Source organism: Aotus nancymaae, unplaced genomic scaffold (genome assembly GCF_030222135.1).
Source record: "Aotus nancymaae isolate 86718 unplaced genomic scaffold, 86718_ANA_hifiasm-v0.15.2.pri h1tg000036l, whole genome shotgun sequence".
In the NCBI taxonomy this organism is placed as follows: domain Eukaryota; kingdom Metazoa; phylum Chordata; class Mammalia; order Primates; family Aotidae; genus Aotus; species Aotus nancymaae.
Window position 1 is genome coordinate 8,046,469 of NW_026988450.1, and position 25,909 is coordinate 8,072,377.

At 41.4% G+C, this 25,909-nt stretch overlaps 2 protein-coding genes across 3 annotated transcripts in view; one reads left to right on the forward strand and one right to left on the reverse strand.

The window, feature by feature from the left end:
• PLAG1 (PLAG1 zinc finger) overlaps nt 1-19,220 on the reverse strand; it is a 49,973-nt gene extending 30,753 nt beyond the window's left edge. For both annotated transcript variants that reach the window (XM_012463757.2, XM_012463755.2), the window contains exon 1: nt 19,058-19,220. The gene's annotated coding sequence lies outside the window, so the exon portion shown is untranslated. The remainder of the gene's footprint in view (nt 1-19,057) is intronic.
• A 461-nt stretch (nt 19,221-19,681) lies between these two features.
• On the forward strand, nt 19,682-25,457 carry CHCHD7 (coiled-coil-helix-coiled-coil-helix domain containing 7). Its single transcript, XM_012463754.3, has 4 exons — nt 19,682-19,770; nt 22,585-22,654; nt 24,397-24,495; nt 25,283-25,457. Exons 2-4 carry the CDS (start codon nt 22,613-22,615, stop codon nt 25,385-25,387), a joined length of 246 nt encoding a protein of 81 aa, XP_012319177.1. The 5' UTR covers nt 19,682-19,770; nt 22,585-22,612; the 3' UTR covers nt 25,388-25,457.
• The last annotated feature ends 452 nt before the right edge of the window (nt 25,458-25,909 follow it).

Consider the following 25,909-nt stretch of genomic DNA (forward strand, 5'->3'; position numbering starts at 1 on the left):
GAGTATTTAATGCATTTTTTTTTAAATGATGGGAACACGAATTCTACAACATAATACTATAGCTATGGTAAATAGCTATATTTACTATATTAGTAGTAATGTTATCCTGATTGCTTATGGTACTTAATTCAATATGTATTTCTTCCACATTCAATCTTTCCAGCTTTCCATTTTAAGAGACTATAACATGTTTGGAGGCAAAAAGCAGAACCTGAACCTTACAGAGCATGTAAAGGATACAACAGGGATGCAATCTGCAGAACTCAGACTTGGGGGAAACGCTACAGGACAGACAGATACAAAAACAAAAGACAAACAGAACAACCATTTCTTCAACAAATAACTTTTAAGGAAGAAAAAAAATGAATAACTGTGGGTCAAAAAAGACTTAAGAGACATATCAACTAACAGTAGGTATGGACCTTAACTGGATTTGGATCATGGAAATCTTTAAAAACAATTAAGAGATAACTAGGCAGATTTGAACACTCTCTAGATAGCAAGTGATATTAAGGAATTATTTGTTCTTTTGGAATGTGAAAATTGTATTGTGATTATACCTTTAAAAAGAGTCTATACTTTTTGGAAACACCAAGAAATATACAAATGATACGAAATAACTGTATCAAAAGAGTCTGCAAGAGAGGCAATGGGTGTGGGTAGGGGACGGAGGAAACAAGACTGGGGGCTGAGGTGTGGTAACTTGAAACTGGTGATGGGTTTGAGGATTCATTCTATTGTTCTCTGTACTTCTGTATATCTTTAAGATATTCTATCATAAAAAGTTTAAAAAAAAATACTCTAAAGGCAGCACGACACTTCACCCTATGCAGTGAATCTATATGTACGTGTACCGCAAGCTCTGGGTGCATAATAAAAGCTGGTTGACATTGACAAGTCAGAAAAGTCAGAAATGATTTACACAGTTTATGATGTTTACATCTTCTGAAAACTAAGGAATGCACATGATCATTTTTGCACGCTTGACCCTGCTACAAAGGCCACAGAACAATCGACTGATATTCTCCTCTACTGAGGCTAAACAGTTATTTCTAGGCATTCGAGACACATGTACATGTAACACAGTAGAAAATGTTTTCATTAGGTAAACTATTTTTTAGAAATAAATATTCCTGTAATCCAGGCACTTTGAGAAGGTAAGGCTGTTGGATCACTTTAGGCTAGCAGTTTGAGACCAGCCTGGCCAACATAGCAAAATCTCATCTCTACTAAAACATACAAAAAAATGTGCTGGGTGTGGTGGCGCACGCCTGTAGTCCCAGCTACTTGGGAGGCTGAGGCAGGAGAATTACTTGAACCCAAGAGATGAAGATTGCAGTGAGCTGAGATCGTGCCACTGTACTCCAGCATGGGTGACAGAGCATAACTCTGTCTCAAAAAAAAAAAAAAAGAAGAAAAAGAAAAAGAAATTTTGCTATTAGGCTAGCAAGCAACTATTCAGCATATGATGACTAGGTATTTTTTAACTAATAAAGGTGGAGAATAAATAAGCATAGCAACATCAAGGAGCTGTATCAGGCCAAGGTGGTAGGTAGAAAATGGTGGCTCATGGAAGCAGTGGGTGCACTACAGTGGGAGAGACTTGGGTCAAGTAGCGGGCAGGTGGAGCAACCAGGAAAGCATCTACTGGACTGGGCACTGGGTGAGAGAGAGACAGAGAGATCGTGTGTGTGTGACGTGTATGTGATGTGTGTATGTGGCGCAGTGTGTGCATGCAGCAGGGGGCCATCATGAAACCTTTAACCAAGTTGCTTCGGGGGAGTGGTGAGGCAGGAGTCTGCTGGGTGTGGTTCGAGAAAGGAGATGGCAGAGACAAGTGAAGACTCTGAACTGTTCTGGTCTGGAGGATCTTGAACACCTCCATTGGCTGAAGGGAGAGTCAGTGGGACTAAACATGATCCCTTAGTCAATGAAACAGTGGATGAGCCTTGGGCAGAAGAACAGAGCTTCTCCATAGCCAGGAAAAGGAGGGTTAGAATGCAAATAAGGTGGGTGGTGAGAGAAGAGGCTGCCGAGGGTGAACATCTGATAGATTCAATTTTTTCAATGAACTTGGGGGGTAAAGTTAACTAATGACTATGAGAAATTTCTAGTTTTTTTTTTTTTTTTCTTTGAGCCTGAGCCTTGTTGGCCAGGCTGGAGTATAATGGCACAATCTCAGCTCAACACAACCTCCGCCTCCTGGGTTCAAGCGATTCTCGTGCCTCAGCCTCCCAAGTAGCTGGGATTACAGGCATATGCTGCCACAGCCACCTAATTTTGTATTTTTTTAGTAGAGATGGGGTTTCTCCATGTTGGTCAGGTTGGTCTTGAACTCTTGACCTCAGATGATCCACCTGCCTCGGGCTCCCAAAGTGCTGGGATTACAGGTGTGAGCCACCACACCCAGCTTCAAAGATTTCTAGTTCTATCAGAGACTATTATCATCACTATTAGCTAAAATTTCATGAAATAGAGTGAACAGGCTTGTTCAGAACAAACAGAATGCATTTGACCTTGAATGAAGCAGGTGTTATGCTGAGAATTTTTTTCATGCATTATTTCATTTAATACTTGGTGACTTAAATTCTCTCTGCTCATTTTCTTCCTCTGTGAACTGGGAATCAGGACAATACCCATGTTAGGGAGCTACTACCAGGATAAAAGGCATCAATATGTGTAGGTGCCATACAGTCAGCACAGGGCAAGCACTTCAGTCAGACAGCACTATTATTCCAGACAAAAGAGTCACTTCCCAGCACACGGGGTCAGTTACACAGGCAGCTGGCCCACCACCTGCACTCTTCACGGAAGCTAACCAGCCTCCTTGGGCCAGCAGGGGAGAACATGCAGGGGACAGGCGTCAGAGAGGCTGGGGTAGGGTGGTGGTGGAGCCATGACCCAGAGAGCCAGCGTTCAGGCCTGGTGAAGGCTGCAGGTGGTGAGACAGGTGCAAGGAGGCATGAAGTTCATACTAGCAGCTGGAGAGAGCACTGAGCAGGTTCCCTTGCTTGAGGCCACCTCAGCCCAACTCCAAGGAAGCAGGAGATCCTGAAGCTCAAGGTTTCTTGTGGGACAACAGCAGACAGTGCAAGCAGGGAGGGAGCCAGTGACCAGGGAGCCCTGGGTTGGTGAGAAGACACGGCCCAAGATGGGCAACACGAGTCTCTCCTTTGAGCTGTTACAGCTCGGGGCACCTGTCTCACAAAACCTCCCAAGTGCTTGCTGTGTGCAGGGTGAGAGGTGATATCAAGATGATGGATCCAGTCCCGCGGGTGTGGCAGGACACACCTAACTGCAAGGCAAGGCAGCTGCGTGTGTGCTCACTGCTCTAACATGGGCACCACAGGGGGCTTTGGGGAGCACAGAAGCACCATGGAACCACAGAGTTGGCCGAAAAGGTGCTGTCTGGGGAGCAGGAAAAAAGGGAATCCCAGCTGGGTACGGTGGCTCACGCCTGTAATCCCAGCACTTTGGGAGGCCGAGGCAGGTGGATCACCTGAGGTTGGGAGTTCAAGACCAGTCTGGCCAACATGGATAAAACCCGTCTCTAGTAAAAAGTACAAAATTAGCCGGGCCTGGTGGCAGATGCCTGTAATCCCAGCTACTCAGGAGGCTGAGACAGGAGAATCGCTTGAACCCAGGAGGTAGAGGTTATGGTGGGCCAAGATCCTGCCATTGAACTCCAGCCTGGGCAACAAGAGTGAAACTCCACCTCAAAAAAAAAAAAAAAAAAAAAAAGAGAATCCCAAGTAGAAGGAGCTGGGGAGCCAAAGGCACATGATCATAAATATACAAATGGCATGAAGTAATTTCACACCCGCAGGAAAATAAGCCTGAGGGAACGGGGACAGGCATGGGTAGGGACTGGCCAGGGAGGCACTGTTGAACCTGGTGATGCACCAGTATTTACTGTGCTGGTTTAACCAAGGGGCTCTTCACTCTACTGTTGTACTCTCAAGATAGCTGTGATTCACATGTATGTCATGCTCAGAGGAGAGAACCAGCTATATGAGTGTGTGATGCCTCCACTGCATACTTCCGGCATTTTAATTAGGTTAAAGGAAGTTGGTGTGACCTTCTGTCTGGCTATGGGTGACCTGAGGAAGATAGGCAGGGTTCAGGTACTTTCAGGGGCCAAGTGCTGAGTGCCAGTCACACACCTGGCTCTATGGGCACACCCAACGGGGCATGAGGACACGTCACTGTTGGAACTGGGCAGCACCATGAGCATTTCTCACCCCGAGTCTCAGGGATGGTGCAAGTACCGCGGGCATAAATGTGTAGCGTGTGCACATCTCTTGACCCCGTGTGCCTCCTCTCACTGCCCCTGCTGCGGTATCCTTCAGCTGGCTTGCCTCAACTCCTCTGCAAGGGTGTGGGCCTCCCTCCTGCGTGTCTGCCTCTCTTTCCCCTCCTGGCATGTGTACACACATGTGCATCCTCCTTTATGCGTGTGTCTCTTTCTCCCCTCATCCCATCCAGACACATGGGGGCGTGCATGTGCGTGCACACATGTGCCGCGTACCTTTGGAGTTGCTCTGTCTGTGGTCTTGCGTTCCCACGTGCGATGCAGGCACCCCCTCCCTCCCTAGTGTGTGTGCGCTCCTCCCTCCCCTCCGGGGCTGTGTATGTTTATGGATCTCTGGGGTCCTCCCACCCTGGCGTGTGTTTGTCTCTCCTCCTGACTCTGGGGGGGTGTGTTTCTCTCCCTCTCTGGGGGTCTTTCTCTCTCCCTGCTGCAGAGCAGGTGTCTGTGTCTCTCTCCCACCTCTGCATGCTTCTGTGTGTCTTCCCCCTTCTGCGCATGTGTGCCTCTCTCCCCCCATCCTGGTGGGACTGGTGTCCTGCCATCATGTCTGGGGCTGTGTGTTTGCTCCCGCCGTGGGAGTGATTATGTCGCTGCTCACATCCTGCCATGAGTGTAACTCTTTCTCCCGCCCTTCCCGGAATCTGTCTTTCCCACCTCCACCTTCTGTATGTGTCACTCTCTCCCCCAATCCGGGTGTCCTCAGTGTCTCTTCCCAGCCTGTCCTGGGGAGTGTGCAGTGTCTTTCCCCGCTTTGGGGTCTCCCCTTAAGCAGGGGAAAGACAGAGTCAGAGTTGCTGGTGCATCTCTTTCCCTTCTCTGGGTGTGAGCTGGGTGTGTTTCTCGCTTCTTTCTCTGTGCTTGCTTTTCTCCCACTGGCTCTCTCCTGAAATATAAATATAAACATAATTTACACATACCTGCACAGACAGATACAGCCTTCCACACCCACTGTGGTTAGGTCCATGTATGTCTCTCTCTCTCTGGGAGTTTGGGTCTCCCCTGCTCTGGGTATTCTGGGGGGTGTGCATCCTCTCCCCTCATGTGTCTGTGTGTCTGTGTCTGTCTTTCTTTGGGGATTTGTAGTTGTCTCTGTAGCCCCCACAGTAACAAGGCTTGCTGCGGTGAGGGCTGGCCTGGTGGCGTTTAGGGGGTGTGTCTGTACTTGTTGGGCAGGGCTCAGCCATGGAGGGAGCAGGGAACAGGGAGGGTAGGGAGCAGCAGAGACAAGCTGAGCCACCCCCTATCTCCCAACCTTGCTGTCCCACACTTCACAGTTAACAAGGGGCTGGGTGTCTCCAAAGAAGTGCTCCCAGGCCTCTTCTTACTGCCTTCTATGGGGCTGAATGTTGTCCCAGACACCCTCTGGAATGGATGACCCATATCACACAGCCTCTAACTGCTGCTCAGGGCTTCCTCTAGCCTCTCGTCACCACAATCAAACCTCTGGACTGCCCCTGAAAACAGAGCACTCCTCTCCAGGAATTTACCATGTGCCGATTCTGAGGGAGAGAAAGCAGGGAGGAGGACAGCATGCGGTCCTTGCCCTCCAGGACTTAGCCCTAAGAGGAAGCTGCCTACACACGCACGGTATGGAGCAGTGCTCCAGGGCCGGTGAGAAGGACGTGGCTGTGCGAGCACAGAGGGGTCACCACAGCTGAGGCAGGCAGGCTGCGGGTGCCCCAGCAACACGGCTCTCAAAGGCGCAGGGGAGGAAGGAGGTGATGGGGACACCCAGGGTCCTACAGCCACGTGCAAAGGGCAGCACATACGAGGATGAGGCTGGAGGTGACAGCCACCCTGCAAAGGACAACCCCCTCTCTGCTCCGGAGTACTACTGCCCTCTGGGCCAGAGGTGCCCACAGAGGCTACAAGACAGTCTAGAAAGGTGGCTTTCTGCCTGGTCCCCTATCTCGCTCCCTCTGCCTCCAACATGTAGGGCTCCTCTGATATGACCTCAGGGCCTCTGTCTGGAGTGTCCCTCCAGGTCAATCCTGGCCTGCCCCTTCTCATCATTCAGGCCTCTGTACAAAGGCCCTTTTATTAAGAGGTCTCCCTTGATCACTGTCTCTTAGGGTCCCTCTTCCCCTGGCCCCCAGGACTCCTCACCTCTGAACTCCTTCTTACTTCCTCCATGCCGCCTGCTGTGCCCCGAGGGAACTCTGCTTACTACTGTGTCCTCTGTTCAACAATGGTGAGGTCTGGCTTAGTACCCAGCATGGTACTTGACTTGTGTGGCAGGTACTTTGTAAAATTTGCGGAACGAAAAGATATAAAAGGAAAGGTGTCCTGTACATAGATGTGGAGATGTTAGTGTAAACAGAAAAGAGACATGGAGGCTCTAGAGAGAGGTAGAGACCGAGGCTTCATTAGCATGAAGCTGTAAGCTAAAGGTACTGCAGGAGTGGGAACCAGTGCTCAGGAAAAGTGTACATTGAGAGAAGTGGACTGGGGAACCCTGCGAACCCTGGGGAACGCCAAAATGCTGCTGGGTGCGGGAAAGGCGGAAAAATGGGTGCTATCCAAACAAAGTGCAAAGGAGGTGCCAGAGAAGGAACCGCAAAGCCAGTCAAGAGATGCGGGAGTTTGCAAAACGTGGAATCCTGCAGAAAGGCTGAGTGAGGATAAAGCGAAATGATGCCACCAGGGTTGGTACCTGGGAGGCTGCTGATGGATGTTCCCCTTCAAGTGCAGACTCAAAATGAAGGGGCAGGATGGCTAAAGAGTAAGGGGAGATGAAAGAAACAGACAGCACATGGACCTCTCTTCCAGAAAGTCTGGCACTGAGGAGGAGAAAGGTACTTAGGGAATGGGGATGATGAAGCCAAAGGTGTATTTTATTTTTTTGATTCGGGAAGATCTGAGCATATTTTGCAAGTGGAGAGGAAGAGATGGGAAATTCCAAGATGGGAGGGGTGAGTGACAATACAAGGACCTACGAAGGGCCGGAGTAACCAGCAGGCTCCAGCAGCCTCAGCAAACAGCCCTGGGGCCCAGCCTCCCCAACTAGACCAACCCTTCCTGGCACTAGGCAGTACCTCCCCCACAGGAGGGCTGGGCACCATTACAGAGGAATCCAGAGGTAGAGAGGGCACTGACAGCTCCAGCCTTCTCTGGGAGCTAAGCTAGACATCTGGTGAGAGGGTTACAGGAGAACGTTAGATGCTGAGAATCGCTGGTGAGAGGAATGAGCAAAAGGACAGAGAAAGGGGACTCAGGTAAAAGAGTGGGTTTGCATCATGGAAGATCCAGCTGTGAACCTCAATGGGCGCCCTCTAAACAGAATAAAACCCCTCCTGTGTGGCCTTCAGTACCTGATGCCTCCTGGCCCCAGTCTCCCTTTCTAGCTTTCACCATCATCATTCTGCTTGCCCCTGACACCCTGACACTCAATTATAGGAGAATGGGTTGCATGCTGCACATGCTGGGCCCAGGCATCCTTCCCTGGGTGCCCTGGCCTTCCCCCCCATTCTTGACTCTACAGTCACCTCCTCTGTGAGTCTAATTCCCCCAGGTGGTATTAACTTCTTCTATGTGTCCACTTTGTTAATGTCTCTATAACACAAGTATTAAACCTACGAAGGAAGTTCCAACTGAATATAGAAAAGGGTTCCATGACTGGGGGCCTAAAAAAATGGTAGAGCCAGGCCGGGCGCGGTGGCTCACGCCTATAATCCCAGCACTTTAGGGGGCCGAGGTGGGTGGATCACGAGGTCAAGAGATCGAGACCATCCTGGTCAACAAGGTGACACCCCGTCTCTACTAAAAATACAAAAATTAGCTGGGCATGGTGGTGCACGCCTGTAATCCCAGCTACTTGGGAGGCTGAGGCAGGAGAATTGCTTGAACCCAGGAGGTGGAGGTTGCAGTGAGCTGAGACTGCGCCATTGCACTCCAGTCTGTGTAACAACAGCGAAACTCTGTCTCAAGAAAAAATGGTAGAGCCATTCACAGAATCGCTGAAGTCTGAATTGCTAGCAGAATGAACCTCGTGGTAAAGACCCGAGACCGCTGCGTGCAGTGGGCCCCTCTTCCAATGTGGGATATGTTCACGTTTCTGTAACTCTAGTCTGACATCCATGGGGTCAATTTATTCTGGACTCTGGATCAACTTAACTTTCCTAATTCATCCTCCCCTGCTCAAAAAGCTACAATGCCTTCCACAGCACATAGTGCACATTCCTCAGGCTGGTAATAAAGGTTTTTCACAATCAGATCTCGACACACCTTTCCAGCTGCTCCTGAACTGTCCCCTTACAAACCATCCATCCTCTCCAGTCAGACTGGTCTTCTCTGTCTCCTAACCTCTGCTGAAACCATTCCTCTCACCTCAACAGCGCTGCTTCTTTCTGCCCATTCCTAACTCACATGCCCATTTCAAGATCCACCTCTCCCTCCCTTGAGCACCTATAGTTTTTACAGTCTGTACCATTCATTTAGTATTTTAAAATATAATGCTCTGAGATCTCCTTATACATTATCTCATCATCCAAAGGCATAAAAGCAGAGAAGTTTTAAATTTTTTTCTTTCTTTCCGGATTCAACATTTAGCCACATTTCCCATGTTAATCATGTTTTCATTTTACAACAAATTTAAGGAGTATTTAAGGAGTATTTATGTGTTTATTGTAGGGGAGACGCAAAGGAAGAAAGAGAGAAATCCCCAACTCCCCCAAACCCATGGAGATAATTACATGACTAACAAAATGGAGATGTTAAACTTGGAATTTTATAGTAATTAGGACAATAGCATATACCGTGTTAAATTCTTTTAACTCTCCTGGGTGGGAAGCTCACCAGTGGTATTTCTAGCTTGGAGGTCCAACGTCTAAAACTAACCAAGTTCAGCAATATTTTCAATTGTCATCATGTAGAATTACACTGTTTATTGAACTAAGACCATTCAAAAATTTGGGAAAAAAATGTTTATTCATTATTCTGAAATCAAATAGCTTTGCAACAAATTTAAGGCAAAAATTAATAAAACTACCTATTTAAGATCCTTATTATAAGACAAAGTTTATGCTTATATTTTTAGAAAAATATCCTTTAGCTTAGTGAATTGATAAATTTCCCCAACTCCTTATGTACAGCTTAAAGATAAGTTGATATTTAGCATTTTCTAACTTGAATTACTCTGTCAACTCTATGCCTGAAATTATCATTTTTGTAAGAATGTATTTTTTCTTAAATATATTAACTTCAATATGGACATAATTTAGGTTTATGCTACCCAATTAACATATAATAATTAGCTGCTATAGGTCTGTCCATTCTAAAGATTTACTTATAAAAAATAACAGAATTCCAATTTCTAAAATCATTATTGCTTCTTGCATACACATTATCCCTGCATTTCCTGTCTCATGAGATTGCTATAAAAACTAAATGAGATAATATAGGTAAAAGCAAAGACTGATAGGCAGCCAAAGTATTTTATGGCTGAAGCATAGTAATAATACTCAAAATATTTTGGGTGTTATAATTTAAAAGACATGTTGGCTAACGATTCCGGGAATAATTCAACCAATCAAGTTAAGTTTCTTTTTCTTTTAAACATAAACAGTTTCTTTTTGTGTTCATTTTTTGTTTTGTTTTTACTAGGAAAAACTTCCAACTAAAACTTGGCTAAATAAAAAAATCTTGTAACATCTCATCTTTAAAGGATCAGAACCTCTGCTTTCTTATTTGATCAATTTCAAATTAGATTTAAAATACTAGTCTAATTCTACTTTATTTCAACGAAATGATGGATGAAACAGATAAAGTTGCTTATCTTTAAAATTTTCTGAATTTCTTATTTAGCAGTTGAAGACCACACTTCTGAACTGTGAAACTTAAAAAAAAAAATTCTAGATTTGGTACAGCATTAAACACAGAAGCAGAGTATACCACAATGCCTTTTATATTAATTTTAATACATATGCTCATTTTCCAGAAGTGGTTTTGGATGTTATTGCTTGATTTTAAAAAGCACAGAAAACCAGTGCACGTAGTAGAGGCACTGCCATACGCAGGGTGGCAGCACTGAGAAGCAAACACATGCAAACAGCAAGAACACTTGGAAGGGCCAATGGAAGCACACAAGTGTGCCTGAAATCTGATTAGGACAAAACTTCTTAGACACACGGGTATTTTGGTTTTAATTAGGAAATTCCTTCTAATTCTGGAAGAGGTACCATGCATTGTAGAAAGGCTATTGTGAGTCAGCCTCTGAATGTGATCAATTGAACTTCTCTCACAACAAACTGCTCTCTCTACCTTTACGGCACTGACAGATAAAAGGTGAACTGAGAATGATTAAATTCAAGCACCACATCAGATCCAATGTTTAAACAGAACAACTGTATCTCTGGCATATATTTTAAAAGATAATCCAGGCTATGATTGTAGGTGCTCCCAGATAGGAATTTAAGAAAAACATTATTGAGAACACATTAAATAAAAGCAGTTACAGAAGTAGAATTTTAAAATAACTGACTATCAGCAATCTCTCAATAGCAATTGTGTGAGATAGGAGGTACAGACATTAGATTATACTTTCTAAAAAGGAGGGTTTTTAAGAGAAACATCTGTAAACAGTACTTTAAAAAATTGAAATACCATTAAAAGTATTAAATGCTTGATAATTAAGAATTTAAATACAACAGACATTCAGCCAAGTACTAACCTATTTGTCACTATTTTTCTTTGAAAAATAATGAAAATAATTGAATATATCATGATCTTTAAGTAATTTTGACCATATATTTGAAAAAAATAGTTTTATTAACTGTTAAAGGCTAGATGCTCAAAAACTTCTACAGACTTTTATATGTATTCACTTTATTTACAAACTTCTAGGCATAAAAAATAGATTAAGATACAAAAACAACTATTACAATTAAAATATGTGTATTTCAGCAGTAAATCAAGTTATTCAGTTAAATAAAGCTTTCATTCATGTCTAATTAAGCCTATTACTTGATAGTTTACTTTCATTTGATTTGGGTAAGCAAATATGACAATATATTTTACAAAAAGCATCTTTCAAAGTGTAATATATACCAAGTTATTGCTGAGAAATATGTCTTATACCTTTTTCTTAAAAATAAACTGAGCAAATTACATTAAAAACCAGACCTGATAAATGTGCTTTACATAGAGCATAGTTAAATCAGTTATTTGTTGGCATGACAGTAGCCCTGAGAACACTCACGTTTTATGAAGCAAGATAAAGAAAAACATAAAATGTCACTAACTCCTGTTTTGTGTGCCTGATCATTACAGACACTTTCCTTCTTTGGAAGGTTTAAAAATCTCCCAAATAACTAGTAGGGCTGCTTCCACCACTCTTGGTATAATTAACCCTTTTCATTATACATTTATTTCTATTCTAATGCTAAAATCCTATGAAATTGAATAGTAATCTTCAAATATGCTACTAATATTAGAAGAGAAAAATCTAGTTTGAAATTTATACAATTAAATTACCTCAGTCAATAATAAATCAGCAAAACACATGAAAAACATTTTCTCAGATTAATTTAGAAACAATTTTAAAGGTGCAAGGAAAGTAAATTCATGTTTGAGGTGTAGCTTATAATCTGATATGCTGGTCATATTAATATTTGTTTTTAAGGTTATAATAGGTTATAAAGTCATAACAATCCAAATATATAAAGTGACAACTGTTCCATAAGTTACAAATATATAACATAGAATGATGGAGCTAATTTCTCTTCAATGGAATGCAATACTTAAATAAATTATGTTTAGGAAATACAGAAAATAGTTTAAGAAAAGGAAAGTGCTCATATATAATAAAACAGCATTTTCCCTTTATTGCCCAAAGTTGATAAAAAGTAAAACCTACTTATTATAACTGTTTTAGGGTATGATGAAAAATGATGTGAGCTCTATGTAATTCCAGCATTAAGACAATACAAGAAAAAACCAAGTTTCTGAGAAAATCTAGTAGACTTAAAATTCAACCAGTGCTATTTTGAACCGGTACACTTGAACTATCTGAAGTTTCCAAGTTCAATTTCTTAAAATTCTCATGATCAAGAAAAATTAAATAAATATTTGCTAATGTATCTTCAAAGGAATAAAACTGATTATGACACTTTACAATTTTGCCTTTGACCCAAAGGGGCTAAATTCCTCATTTGCTAATTGATTTCTAGTTTAACAGTCTCCAAAAACGTATTTTAAAGTTAAAGGGCTCTAATGTCCAAACATTGGTTAAAGAGATATATTTTTAAAAAACTGAGATGGCAGCCCCTTACGTGTAGCACTTATTCTGAGAATATTATCATATTCAGAAACAAAAAGATAGGAAATCATATTATGTAATGTGTAATTCCAATACTGGTTTGCAATAATAATTCAAATATTTAATGACTGAAAGGCTAAAATGAGGCTCTCATTCTTAAAAAAGAAGAGTTCTAGACTCTCTAATGGCACATCCTTCACAATCTGTAAAGGATTCTGTCACCTTTTAAGAAAAGATGTCCCCTTCACTCTCAAAATATTTTCTAATACTAAAGGCAACTTCTATCCCCAGAAGATAATACCAAAAGTTTAGATTCTCTTTCAGAAAAGAAATTGCTAATTAATAAATGGGAAAGAAAAAATTCCTTTAATCGGCAGCATAGACCTAAAAATATTCCAGAAATTAAGAACTTTGTTGGTGAAATGTTATCGTTATCTTGTGAAAAGCTTTTTCAATGTGACTAAATCTGTAAGAAATTATTTAAATTGCTCTAAAAAAGTCCATAAAGCAAACTATCCTTAGACTGAGGTTTTAAAATTTATTTCTTTAACTTAAAGTTTTAAGTTTTCTGATGAACAATGAAGAAAATGATTTTCAAAAATTTCTAACATTTTCAGGACACTTCATGAAGATACACATTTAAAATAATCTTTAAAATCTTTTATAAAAATAGCAGAAAGTAATTTTTCTTATTTAAAAAATTCTAAATAACCATTACAAATTATTCTTAGAATTTAATTTAGTTTAATTCAAATCTAAGAAGATAAGGAAGGCAGGCTTTGGGGATCTATTTTAAAAAGGTCATTATAAAACCAGCAATTTGTATTAAAAATATTCTCTAGTAGATCTCTCCAATTATCACTCTAATTTTTAAAGCAAAATTACAACTTTGCCTTGTAGTTGGTTGTTATTTATTCACATAAGATGAATTTTTAATTTACCACAACTGTTATTTTACTCTGAAATCCTTATCTACTAAATTATTTACCATGAAATTTGGATATTTTAGTCCATACTTATTGTTATATACTTTCATTGTTTAAAATTCTTATTTTTAAAAGGCATCAAAAAAACATTTTTGCTTCCTAACATCTTCACATGGCTAGGTTTTCTATGTTTTTAGATTAAGAAGATTTCACTTTTAAATGCAAGGAAATATTTTAAGCAAATTTCTTGCCCTATTAACCTAGGACATAACTGCATAAGTTCATTCATTCTACACATGCACACACATTTTTTTAGGTAGTCATCTCAAATTCCCAAAACACACTGTGGTTAGTTTTAATACCATGATCCTGTAGTAACTCTGTTTACAAGACATCCAGGGACTTTTAAATACTAACAATTTTAATGCAATATCACACCACCTTTTTAAAAAAATAAGATATTTCTGTTTTATAATTTTTTTAAATGTTCTGATAAGCATTTTTTTAAAAAAGAGCAAAATTCTTAACAACAAACACCAATACCTATGCAAAATCAGAAAACAAAAATACCCAAGTGCCCTTGGGAGTTCCATACCACCATACCGTTGTCAATACCACCCTGTAAAGAGGAGGCAGGGACAGCTATAAACACTGAGTAGAATGCAAACCTCTGGGCAGCAGGCTAATCAATTTAAAAGTAAAAATCAAATTATGTCCCTGTAATAATTTCTACTAGGCTTTCATACACATACATTTTTCATAACTTCAAATATTAATAGCTCAATACTTTGTATAAAAGGTTATAATCTAAAAATCTTAATTTAATTTCTCAAATTATATTTTACAATGAAATTTGCAAATAGGATATAAAAGTTAACCTAACATAAATGAAAAGTAGTAACAGTGGATTTCAGGTTTGAGAATTTCAAAAAATTTAGGCAATAAAATAAATACAAAAAAGCAAAAATTAGTTACCTCCAAAGTATTCTTATGGTAAAATACAAAATAATTCCCATGCATGAATTCTAAAATAAGGTTAACTTTACAGCTAATCAATCCAATTTACCCTGCCCTCATATTTTACTTATTTGTAAATACTTTTCCATGACTATCTAAACACTAATTGGTTAAATATGCTGCCTACATTAATTCCTGCTAAAATTAAAGAAACTAAAAGTCCACCTTTGTTTTTCAGAAGTGACTGATATACTTTCAAAGTATTCAATGTTTCAGAAAAGGTGTTTATCAGGTTCTCAAGATATTTAAAAATGGCTCAAGGGATGATTTATAGCCCTTTTACCTTGATCATATTCACTACCTTGGATTTTGTTGAACAGATTCAGTTTTCTCCTTCTGAAACTCTTTCCTTACTCAAATAATTAAAGAATCTAAGTTGTTATCAATAGAAAGAGAAAAATTAATATTTATTTCTTATACACTTGTAAACACACCAAAAAGAATACGTATTCCAAGAAATGTAAAGTAAATTTCTTCAGTAAAAGTTTCTTTTTCCTTGGGGGTGTGTGTAACTGATAAATTTTTACATATCTTAATTTTCCAAACAGGATTCTAAAGAAAAAATATTAAAACATTCTTAGATGAAATTATCATTTTGACTACACAGCTCAAGAGGCAAATGATTACTGAAACAAAACTTCAAAGATAGCTATAGATATATGTTTTAGTTACCTGGCTTTTCAAATCTCACTTAAGACAGGAGCATTACATTTAATTTAGGAAACAACAAATTTAATCCTTAGAAAGGAAAATTTGAAGAATACCAAACCAAAATGTACACAGTGACAACCAGGATTACATTAAAAATGAAGGAATAACCCCCACCTGTGCATGATATTAAAACACAAATAGTACCCTTCAAATTTTAAAACTACATTGATAAAAGCAAATTCACTAATTTATTTAGCTGTAAATGTCTATTTACTATTTACTAAAATATTTGAGTAATAATATACAGATATAGAATGTGTCAATATTAGCCCACACTTATAAATCTTCCACAGCAGCTGAATTCTTTGTAGAATTTCAAGTAGCAAAATTAGGCATATAAATTTTAAATAAGGCTATCAATCTCTGAGGTTTCTCTGATTCCAACTGAAATAAAGATTTTGAGTACACAATATCATCACATTATTTCGGTATATTTGTATAATGTAATAGTCGCCTCAGAAAAAGATGTTCAACAAATTGTATTTCTAAGGCATCACAAAAGCTCAGTACAATCAATTTAAATTAAATATTGTGCTGTGCCCCATCTAAATAAGACTCTCTAAGGGATTACAGATTTTGGATTTGAGCACTCTGAGTGCATTTTCTAAATTAGACAAGTAGCTAGTTGCATAAAATACAAACATGAAGAAAGTTTTACACCACCTTGTATGAAAGGAAGAAAAAAAATCACAATACCATCACTTTTGTTTAGATTGACAATAAACCAATCATTAAACTTAAGTGTCTCACAACCTGAATAACACGATGATCTAATATAACTTGAATTCCTTCAGTTTTTTAATAGAGATTGAAATTTATTGATATTAGTATCTGGTTTGTCAAAGTGGCAATTATTCAAGATCTAAGTCTCATTTACTTTAAATGCATAGCATAATTCTGACTACTTATAGTCAATGTAAGTGTCTTGAGCCAAAATACAATGAAAACGTAAGATAAACTGAAAAGGCTTTGTAAGTATCAATGGCATTCTGAAACCTCTGGACAGAAGATCACTGGGCAGAGGGGAGTTTCCCTTCTCTATTGATAGCTTAATCCTTTTCCAATCAATTTTGATTTAACTGTGGGTGATGGGATTAATTTTTTAATGAGTTCTTAGAAAGCTGTAACTGCTTCCAAAATCAGAAACCACAAGATGATGTACTCAAACACATTACCAATGTGATGTTGTTATGGAGGTGTTTACAGAAAGTTGGAAGAATTCAGTTGTAAACACAAGTTAACATACAATGGATTACAAAAATAATAACTTGTTTATATAGTATAGCAAGAAAAAACATTCTATATAAAAAGTCTAAATATTCAGCTCTAATTTTAATCCATGTCTATAAATCATAAAACCGGGAGGAAATAGGGATTTATTTCAGAAACTCCATATACCTGTAGAAAATGGAACACAAGTAATTTCTACTGAAGATTAACCTTAATTCCCATTATAGTACACCTAACAATTTATATATTTTAAATTTTGAAAATATGGTGGAAATCTAAAACATGAGAGCCGATAGTAGTTTATGGTCAGTAAACATTTTTTGTTAAATAACACAAATAAATCCAACTCAGAAGATGAAAGCTCATATGTATCAGGATTTAAAAAATCTTTTCACTTCAAAGGCGCAAGTTACACCCCATGTATAGGATGGGCTTTAAAAATGGGTATGTAAACTTTTCCATGGTGTTGGTGTGTGTGCTTTCCCCCTAAAGGAATGCCTACTGCTTACAATTTTAAAGAATCTTCACCACTCTGTAATTTTCAATCAGAAGTCCTCAATGTACCTTAAGCCAAATTGAATATCAGGTACTTTACAGCTTTTACAAAATGGCTGTAAAATCACATTATGGTCATACACAGCTCTTTGATCTCACTGCACAGAATTCATAACTGTTCAATAATGCTATACCATTACACCACACACCTTAAACTATTTCCATTTTTCCACAATTCCTTCCAAAATCAGCTTCCAAAGCAAAGCAATGTAACATGAAAAGTTCCTGGGAGAGCTTGTTACACAAAAGAACAGCTTGGATACAAACTACACACATATCCATCTTCGGTTGAGGCTGTTTATCCCTCCTGTCCCTCCATCACTCCTATGGGTGGGTGCACTGGAGTAACAGAAAGGGAAGGCTCTTCCATCACCACACCCTCCCAGCACCTCTGCTTTTGGTCCTCAGACAGTGATTCTGTGTAAGTGATGAAAACCGTAAGAAAAGAGAAGCTATCCCTTTAAAATGCCCTGCTCTGTCCCATATCCCACGTGGAACCAACATCAGCAGCACTTTCCCATTAACATCAATGTGATGCAAGAGACATCATCGTTTTATATATATAAAACCAGAAAACCTCAGCTTAACATTCTTTAGGAAGGACGAACAGGTGAAGCAAACGTGTCAGGAAGGGGAAACCAAGCAACTCCACACCCCTCCCCAAAAGGTACTCCAGCCTTGCACTCCAGCCTCTCTGAGCACCATCACCTCTCTACCCCTCCTCTGCAGAGCCCAGTTTAAAGAAAGGAGGGAGCCACTAACAAAACTTGAAGCATAAATGCGACGAAAATGTAATCTAAAGCCGGAAAGGTTTCTTCTTCCAATCACACATATTAACTCTATTAAGAAAATGGCATCACTTTTTTTCCACCCAAAAAAACCCCGCAAAGATCATTAAAAGAGAGTTATAAAATAGCAAATATACTGTTTATCTTATCTCAGATCAGTCCACATTACCAATAAGTTTAGCAGTTTCTGCACTACCACCTCCCCCCTCGCTCCCCCTGCTTCTCTTGCATCGGATTTTCACGTTTTCTCATTGTCGGTTGAGTTATAAAAGGCTTTTGCCCTTCGAAAGTTTTAAAAAATAAATAAATATTAACTCCTTGGTCCCTGCAAAGTCAAAATGGACTTCAGGGGAAAGGCGGTACATACTTTTACCTTTAGCGAGAAAAGGGGGAGCATCCCGGATTTTTAGGGATTTTTTGCGATTTTTTAAAAATTTTTATTTGGTTATATGCCTGAGTTCTCCCTCCATTTTGGTTGTTTATGATACTGACAACAAGCTGTCCCTGCTCTGTGCCGATCTCCTGCTTTCATTTAGCACCCCCTCCCCCTACCCCCCCTCGCAGCCACACACCCCAGGCTCACACCTCCCCGCAGACCCCGCACCCCGACCCCGGCTTGCCCACCTGAGGAAAGGGCAAAAACAAATTCATTTCTCCAGAAAAGAAAAACCTCTTTTGAAAAAGGGGCAAAGTTACCCCAAGTCACTCAAAGTGCCCCCCAAATATTGCCGACTGCGGGTTTCCGCCAGGCCCTTTGGGAAGGGACCTTCCTCCGGGATGTTTTGGTGGAAAATGCGGAGAGTTTACTCTCAAAACTGAATTTATATTAATTTTTCCCTTATTTTTCGGGTCTCTAATGTCTTCCGCTCTCGCTGCTGCCGCTGCCGCTGTCACAATATTCACAGCACCAGAGAGGAGGAGGAGGAGGAGGAGGAGGAAAACTTTTCAAACTTTCCAGACCCTGAATAAAGGGTTTTTTTTTTTTCCCACCGACCTCACCTTCGGGTCCCCAGCCGCATCGCCCCCTGCCCTGTCAGAAGCGACTTCGGGAGTCCTCGCAGCCCCGCGTAATTATTTTATTTTATTTTTTATTATTATTTTTCTCTCTGGGGTCCTAAGCAGGGGCTGAGAGTAGCACAAACTTTTCCTCCTCCTGCTGCCGCCGCTGCTCCTCTGCCCCCTCGGCTAGTCCCATAATTTAAATAACCCTGATATTTCTCCCGCTAAACGCCTCGCCGCCGCCCCGGACCCCCGGAGAACTCACCGCGGGGCTTTAACATCCTCCCTCCGGCCCGTCCGCCGCCTCTACACCGCCCGCGGAATTTCTAATAATTTTTTTCTCATATTTCGGGCTGGACGCGGCGGGCCTGGAAATTGTTTCCTTACGCCTCTTTCCAGCAGCCATTGTAGTGTATGCGCTGCCCCTGCAGCCCAACTTGCAGCTGCCGCCGCCGCCGCCGCCGCCGCCGACGTCGCGCCCACCGCCGCCTCCCCCGGCCTGTTTGGCCTCCGCCCCCGCCTCCCGTCGGCCCGCCCCCGACCCCCGCCCGCCGCTGCCCCCGCCCCTCGCGCGCGCTCCGCCCCCGGGGCCGGCCACTCGGCGCCGCCGCTGCCGGGAGCCGGCTCGCCCATTGGGCTGCGGCACCGCCCGTCAAGCGGAGGTGTTAAGAGACCGGCCGCGGCTGGGGGGCGCGGCGGGGCGGGGGAAGAGGGCGGGGTCACGCGCGCCGTCCCGCCCACTCCTCCCTCCTCGGCCCTCCTTTCGCCAGCCGGGGGCGGGGCGAGGCCCGCCCGCCCCTGCGGCCCAGGGCCCCGCGCGGCTGTCAGTCTGGCGGCGGCGCTCGCCAATTGGGCGGTTGGTCGCCGGGGAGCGGGGGCAGCATGTTCGGATGCGCTCTACTTAAGGTCCTGCTGCGTGAGCCATTGACGTGTTTGGAGCTGGAGACGGCCTGGGTGCTTGCGAAGCGGAGGCCCGAGGTGAGTGGTCCCCCGCCCTACCTCCGCGGCGGCCTCAGTAAAGCGGAAAGAGAGGGGTGCCCCTGGGCCGTAGCGGGGCCCAAATCCACTTCAGCGGCGCGGAGGCGCTCCTCTAGGCTTCGCCGCAGGGCGGACCTCCTCCCGTTGCTCTTCCTCCCGCAACACTGGTCAGTTCTCTCCGGGGGCGAGGAAGGTGACCCCTGCCTAGTCCGGGCAACCCCAGCTCTTCCTCCACTCTCCTTCTCGGCAGCCTTTGAAGCGCAGTTGCCGGCCCCACCCCGAGTTACCTGCGTTTTCCTTGCCCCCTGCCCCTCTGGGCACCATCGCAGGGCACAGCAAGGTGTGTTCACCTGTGCGCGCCGGTCAGGATCAGACGCTGACAGGCTGCACCGCGGAAGGCAGCAAGGCTTCGGGTTCGCCCCTCGTTTCTCCTCTCCCTGCCTGCCTACCTCTGGCAGGCCACCCTTGACTTCTTGCCCCTGCCCCTCTGCACCTGGCAGTGGGTTACCGGCACGGCGTGTGCAGCTTCCGGGTTTAGCAGAGCCGCGGACCCTGCCCGGGCTCCGACCACGGGGCGTGTGGGCATGAACGTGTTCAGAAATGTTCCCTTCCCCCCTGTCCTTTCAGAGCTACTTGGAGAGGGGGGACGTGAACCACTGGTTGGGAAATCAAGAACTCCTTTATTAAGCGGTTTGCCCTTTGGAGTGGATTTTAGAGTTATTCCCCGAATGTGCTGTGGTTTTGTGGCCCCTCCTTCAAATCTTTGCTTGGTTTTTCTTTCTGGCTATCCTCTGCAAGTAGTAGAGCCTTGTAACATTTGTTTAGTACATTCAAAAAGTAATAGATAAGGCCTCTTTAGCGGAGCACTCGATCTTGCACTTAAGCCCCGCTCCTCACTGTAAATTGACATTTCCTCTTCAATTCCAGTTAATACATAAGGAACTCATGCAAAGGCAGGGACTTTCGGAAATCCAAACTTAGAGTGTCTTGTATTTAGAATACGGAAGGAAAAGGAAATGAAATGAAACTCATGCAGCAAACTTGAACTGGGTATATGTGATGTTACCTAGGTATTATTTTTTAAAAATTTCTGACTGATGACAGTAAAATACAGAGTAGGATACTTTCATGTAAGGCACAAAACTTGAATTTAATGAAAGGTTGTCTGTCTGATCCTTGTTGAGATTATTACATCTATGATGTATGAACAGCTAAGAAGAGTTCTGGGTTCTCACATCATAGGATAGATGTAAAAAAGAAAGCTGTGAATTTACTTAGTACCATCATCTCTCAGGAAGAAGTCAAGCCTGAAAAAAAAAAAAAAACTGTCTTCAGGAGAGAAAGAAGCTTGTAGTTATAATTGAACAGCATCTTGATTTCTTTTTCAAGACGTTTCTGTTGACTGGATATTTTCTTGTATTGTTCAGTGAAAATTATAAAATTATTATTCAGTGATTACTTAAAGGACCCCAAAATAACCAAACTCTTTTCCATTCTTTTTTTGCAAAGGCTGGTCTCTTTTGGCGTGCACATCCTGATCTATCCATTGTAGAATTGGGCTGGGTTACTCTTGATTGAGTCTGCCTCCACTTTTCAGGAGTTTATGGGGTTTGTTTTTCCTGAATATGCTTCATTTCTTTTTACATGATTGAAATCATTTTGAAATAATTATGACTATTGGTTTTTGAATTTTCTTCTTTCTATAACATTTCTTCGAAGATCATAGGAATACCAATTTCAATTGAATTCCATTATAGAGAGCAACTATATCCTGGGATATAGTTGACATACCTATTAACATGAGTATATAACTTGACTTGGAATAATGAATTGGCTCTGAGGGAATGGTATCATCTTTAATCAAGACTTTTGCAAAGCTGTATCTCTAGAAATTGAATTGGAAGATTACTGAAGCACAGTAGCATTCCCTGATGTCCTGCAACCCAGGGAAATAATCAGTTAAAAAGATGCCACTGGAAGTAAAATTTCAACTTGTTTGTTTTTTAAACACTATCGCTTTTCAAATGTCAGCTAAGGGATAACTTGACTTTTTGATGTGTTGGCTACCCTCGTATTGGCCATAAAATAGGCACTCTGGTACTTTAGTTGATGAATGCTTTTGCTAAAGTTGGACTGTACTGCATTCCATTCTTTTTTGGTATGCTAATTGGTATGTAATAAGGAAGTAATTGTTGGAATGCATACTGTATTCTTCAGTTTTATTAATACATTTAGTTGCTTAAACTTAAGAATAAGAGTAAGCCACAACTGAATTATAATTGAATTATCTTTCTTTTTTTTGTTTTTTTTGGACAGGTCTCTCGGTCACCCAGGCTGGAGTGCACTGGTGCAATCACAGCTCACTGCAGCCTTGATTTCCCATGCTATAGTGATCCTTCCACCTTAGCCTTCCAAGTAGCTGGGACCACAGGCACATGGCATGACACCCGACTAATTTTTGTATTTTTGGTGGAGATGGGGTTTTGCTATGTTGCCCAGGTTGATCTTGAACTCCTGAGCTTAAGCAGTCCTCCTGCCCTAACCTCCCAAAGTGCTGGGATTACAGGCACGAGTCACCACGCCCGGACCATAGATACATTTCAATCCAATATATGGCCTTTGTGTTGAGGCATGGCAATACAAAGGCAAAACACATTCAAGTTTTTATTCACAAAATACAGGGGATACATGAAATTCCTCACTAAATGATCATTGTGCCAAAATCAAAATTTCAGGTACTTTTAGGGCTGTTGAGAGGTACTGATTTATTTTCTGTCATCTACTGTGTAATTATTTTTTTCTGTCTACCCTCAGTGAGAAGACTATTAAGATACCCTTGGAAATGCTGAGGCTGAGAGATCCTGACATAAATCCTTGCATGTTGGTAGGATGGTTTGCTTTAATTTTCATGAGGGTTAAGTTGGAAAAACAGGAGGCTTCTAGTTTTGTGGGCATTTGTTTTCTGCAGTTGTTGAATAAAGTTATTTTTTCTACAAAAAATATTGCTAGCTAGCATATCCTGTTTTACTAGAGCATTTTTAGATGTTTATAATTTCTCTAACAAACATTCATCTTTTCTTTAGTTTTCCTTATTTGTATAATTTGCAAGCATTTGGTTGTCACTGTAAAACCAGACAGGAATATGTACCACTGAGAATATTTAGTCCAAACATGGAAAACTGGAAGGTATGATATTTTTAAACTGTCACTGACATTTATTGTTTCACTAGTAATAATATCATCATGTCCTTGACAACCTGGCTGAGGGTAATGTGCTGATAATAGAATTAGCCTATTTAAAGCCTAAAGGTTTTCACAAAGGTATCTCATAAAATGTTTTAAGGGTAAGCTTTTATTGGCATTTATTTGGTATGATTTGCAATACTTGTGGATTCAGTACCTTTGAATAACGTAGTTATCATACTGGTACCATGAAAATTATACTCTTTCATTACATGCATTTTCCATATATATACATTCATTAAATATTTGGCATAGCAATTTAGCTTTGTTCTGTTTAGGTAGAACATGTTTCTTAGATCTGTGATGCAAATTATCTACCCGTATAGTTAAAGCTTTCCTTTAGATCTGTGGTCCCCAACCTTTTTGGCACCAAGGACCAGTTTTGTGGAAGACAATTTTTTCACAGACAGGGAAGCAGGCGGGCGTCAATAGGCATTAGATTCTCATAAGGAGCTTGCAACCTAGATCCCTCACACGCACGCAGTTCACAATAGGGTTCACACTCCTTTGAGAATCTAATGCTGCCACTGATGTGACAGGAAGGGGAGCTCAGGTGGTAAGGCTCACTTGCCCTCTGCTCATCTCCTGCTATCTGGCCAGGTTCCTAACAGGCCACAGACCAGTACCCCTTTGTGGCCTGGGGGTTGGGGACCCCTGCTTTAGATGACTTCACAGAATCATACCTTCCACTTTTAAGTTTGTTACCCAATGTACTTCCAGTTCACACAGCTTAAATTCCAGTTCACACAGCTTAAATTTAATCCCCATGTGGCATCTACTTTCCTTTGAACTTATAGCCCTGTGTTGTTGACTTTGGTTTTGAAGTGTTATCTATTAAAATTGCTTATATAATATTTGTGTAATGGAGTAAATGGTAGCCAAAAATACATTGAGATGAATGGTGTTAATTTAGATTGTCTTGATGTCGACCAGTGATTAGTGATTTCCTTGGAATCTTGAAACCAATGTTATGATCAAACATTCAAGCTGAAGTGAAAATCTGGAAAAGCAGGAGAGATGCACTGTGAGTCAGGAGACGGGTTCTGATTCTAGCTGTGCGGTAGTGATTTAACACATTGCACCTTGCCTCGGTTTCTTACTAAAATGGTTACTGGATTAATTGATCACAGTTATTTGGCTCAAATTCCTGTGACCATATATTCAGAAAACTGGCGCAGATTATAAAAAGGAAGGTGTTAGCCTGAGCACAGTGCATACTGGGATTGTTGGTGAGATTGTCCAGTTTTTATTAGGGTCTACCCATAAAAATAAACACAGATGAACTATCTCACATTATTTGCTTCTGGGGAAGCAGCTTTTTTTGTTTGTTTGCTTTTAGATCCCATTCTACCTTTTAAATGATGCCTCTCTTACGTCTGTAAGGAATCTGATGCTTCCATCAGATGTCTGGATGCAAATAACTATGACAAGGAAAGGTGTTCTACTTACTTCTTGAAGTACAAAAACTGCCGGAAATTCTGGGTAAGCCTAGATTGGTTAGTTTTGTGTTAAAACCCATCTCCTGGGCTTGAAACTGAAGCCGAAAATTAGTCAGTACCCACAATCCTTTCCCACCGGTGGCTGCGGGGAAACCTAACTTCACCTTTCTCCTCTGTGTGCTGCTTTAGCCCAACAAGATCGTTGAGAGCTCTTGTTAGCTGCCTCGTCATCCTCTAAGCTGTAAGAATGCAGTTTTAATATAGATGGGTCTTCCTAGGCTTTTAAGTATCTGTAGCCTTAAAACAATGTTTTGTTATAAATTTAGTTTTCTTGAAGATGAACAGAATGTTTAACTTCCCTCATCATAACACATCATGTTAGGCTTCCATTTCTGCCTTTTTCTCTCTTAGCGCCATCCATGGTGGTTAAAATGGTCCGTTTTTCTGAAGACATTGGTGTATAATTTCTGTTTCCTTGAACCACTGGATCCAGCTATTTCCTTTACCTTTGCTAAATGCGCTGTTAGTTTTATTTCACAGTTATTCAGTAGCTCTTCTTGATGGACTGTATATGCTTCTGTGTTTTGTTCTTTGTATATTCCCATCCCAATTGCTGTTAATGTATTCCTATGGGAATGACTACTTCTATTTAATTGTTAATATTTTTAAAACATTTATCTGGAGTCCTAGTATTAGGTTTTGGATTTTTTTAAAACTTGATTTTTAGAATTATCTTTTTGAGGAAGCAATAGCAAATTACTGGCAAATGATTAGCATTTAATACATGACTGATTTGGTTTCTTCTTTTTTATTTTAATGCCTATACACAGCATTCTATCATGATCCAGAGAAGACAGAACGGAGTGAAGCCATTTATGCCTACGGCAGCAGAAAGAGATGAAATCTTGGGAGAAATGGGAAAGATGCCGTATTGAATGTTTGCATTAAAATTGTTTATAGAACTTAGAAGCAGATGAATACTTTTAATAAATGATTGCTTTAATGTTTAAGTCTGTATAGCCCTCACCCATACAGACCTTACGTTCTTCAAGTGGGGACAGTGACGTGGCCCTGTGTCCTTTGTGTTTGCTCTCAGTGCCACGCCGACCCTATGTTGCTGCTAGCTGTGCTGTGGCGTGAGTTTGCATGACATTCTAGAGGTATGGAGTTAGGTAAGGCTACATGAGAAAATGAGCTTTTCCACTGGGTTTTGAAAGAAGAGTCTGACGTGAACAGGTAAAGACTGAATGGGGCTGAGGTGAAGGCAGTGTTTCCAAGGAAAGGAAATGTTATGAGCAAGAGTGTGAGGCAAGGGAAGCTGGAACCACATTCAGAGTTACCTGTAGACGGCTCCACCTAGAATCTCAGGTGGGTAGAGCAGTGGTGGGGGAAGACCGGAAAGGTAAGTTGAAGGTCAGGGATGTGTGGCAGGCCTTACATCCCAGGCTCATTCCTCA

Bases quoted from the DNA above. Each gene is read 5' to 3' on its own strand.
- CHCHD7 (XM_012463754.3), top strand. From the start codon at position 22,613: ATGCTGAGGCTGAGAGATCCTGACATAAATCCTTGCATGTTG. The intron at 22,655-24,396 runs GTAGGATGGTTT...TACGTCTGTAAG, and splicing joins ACATAAATCCTTGCATGTTG to GAATCTGATGCTTCCATCAG. The intron at 24,496-25,282 runs GTAAGCCTAGAT...GCCTATACACAG, and splicing joins AAAACTGCCGGAAATTCTGG to CATTCTATCATGATCCAGAG.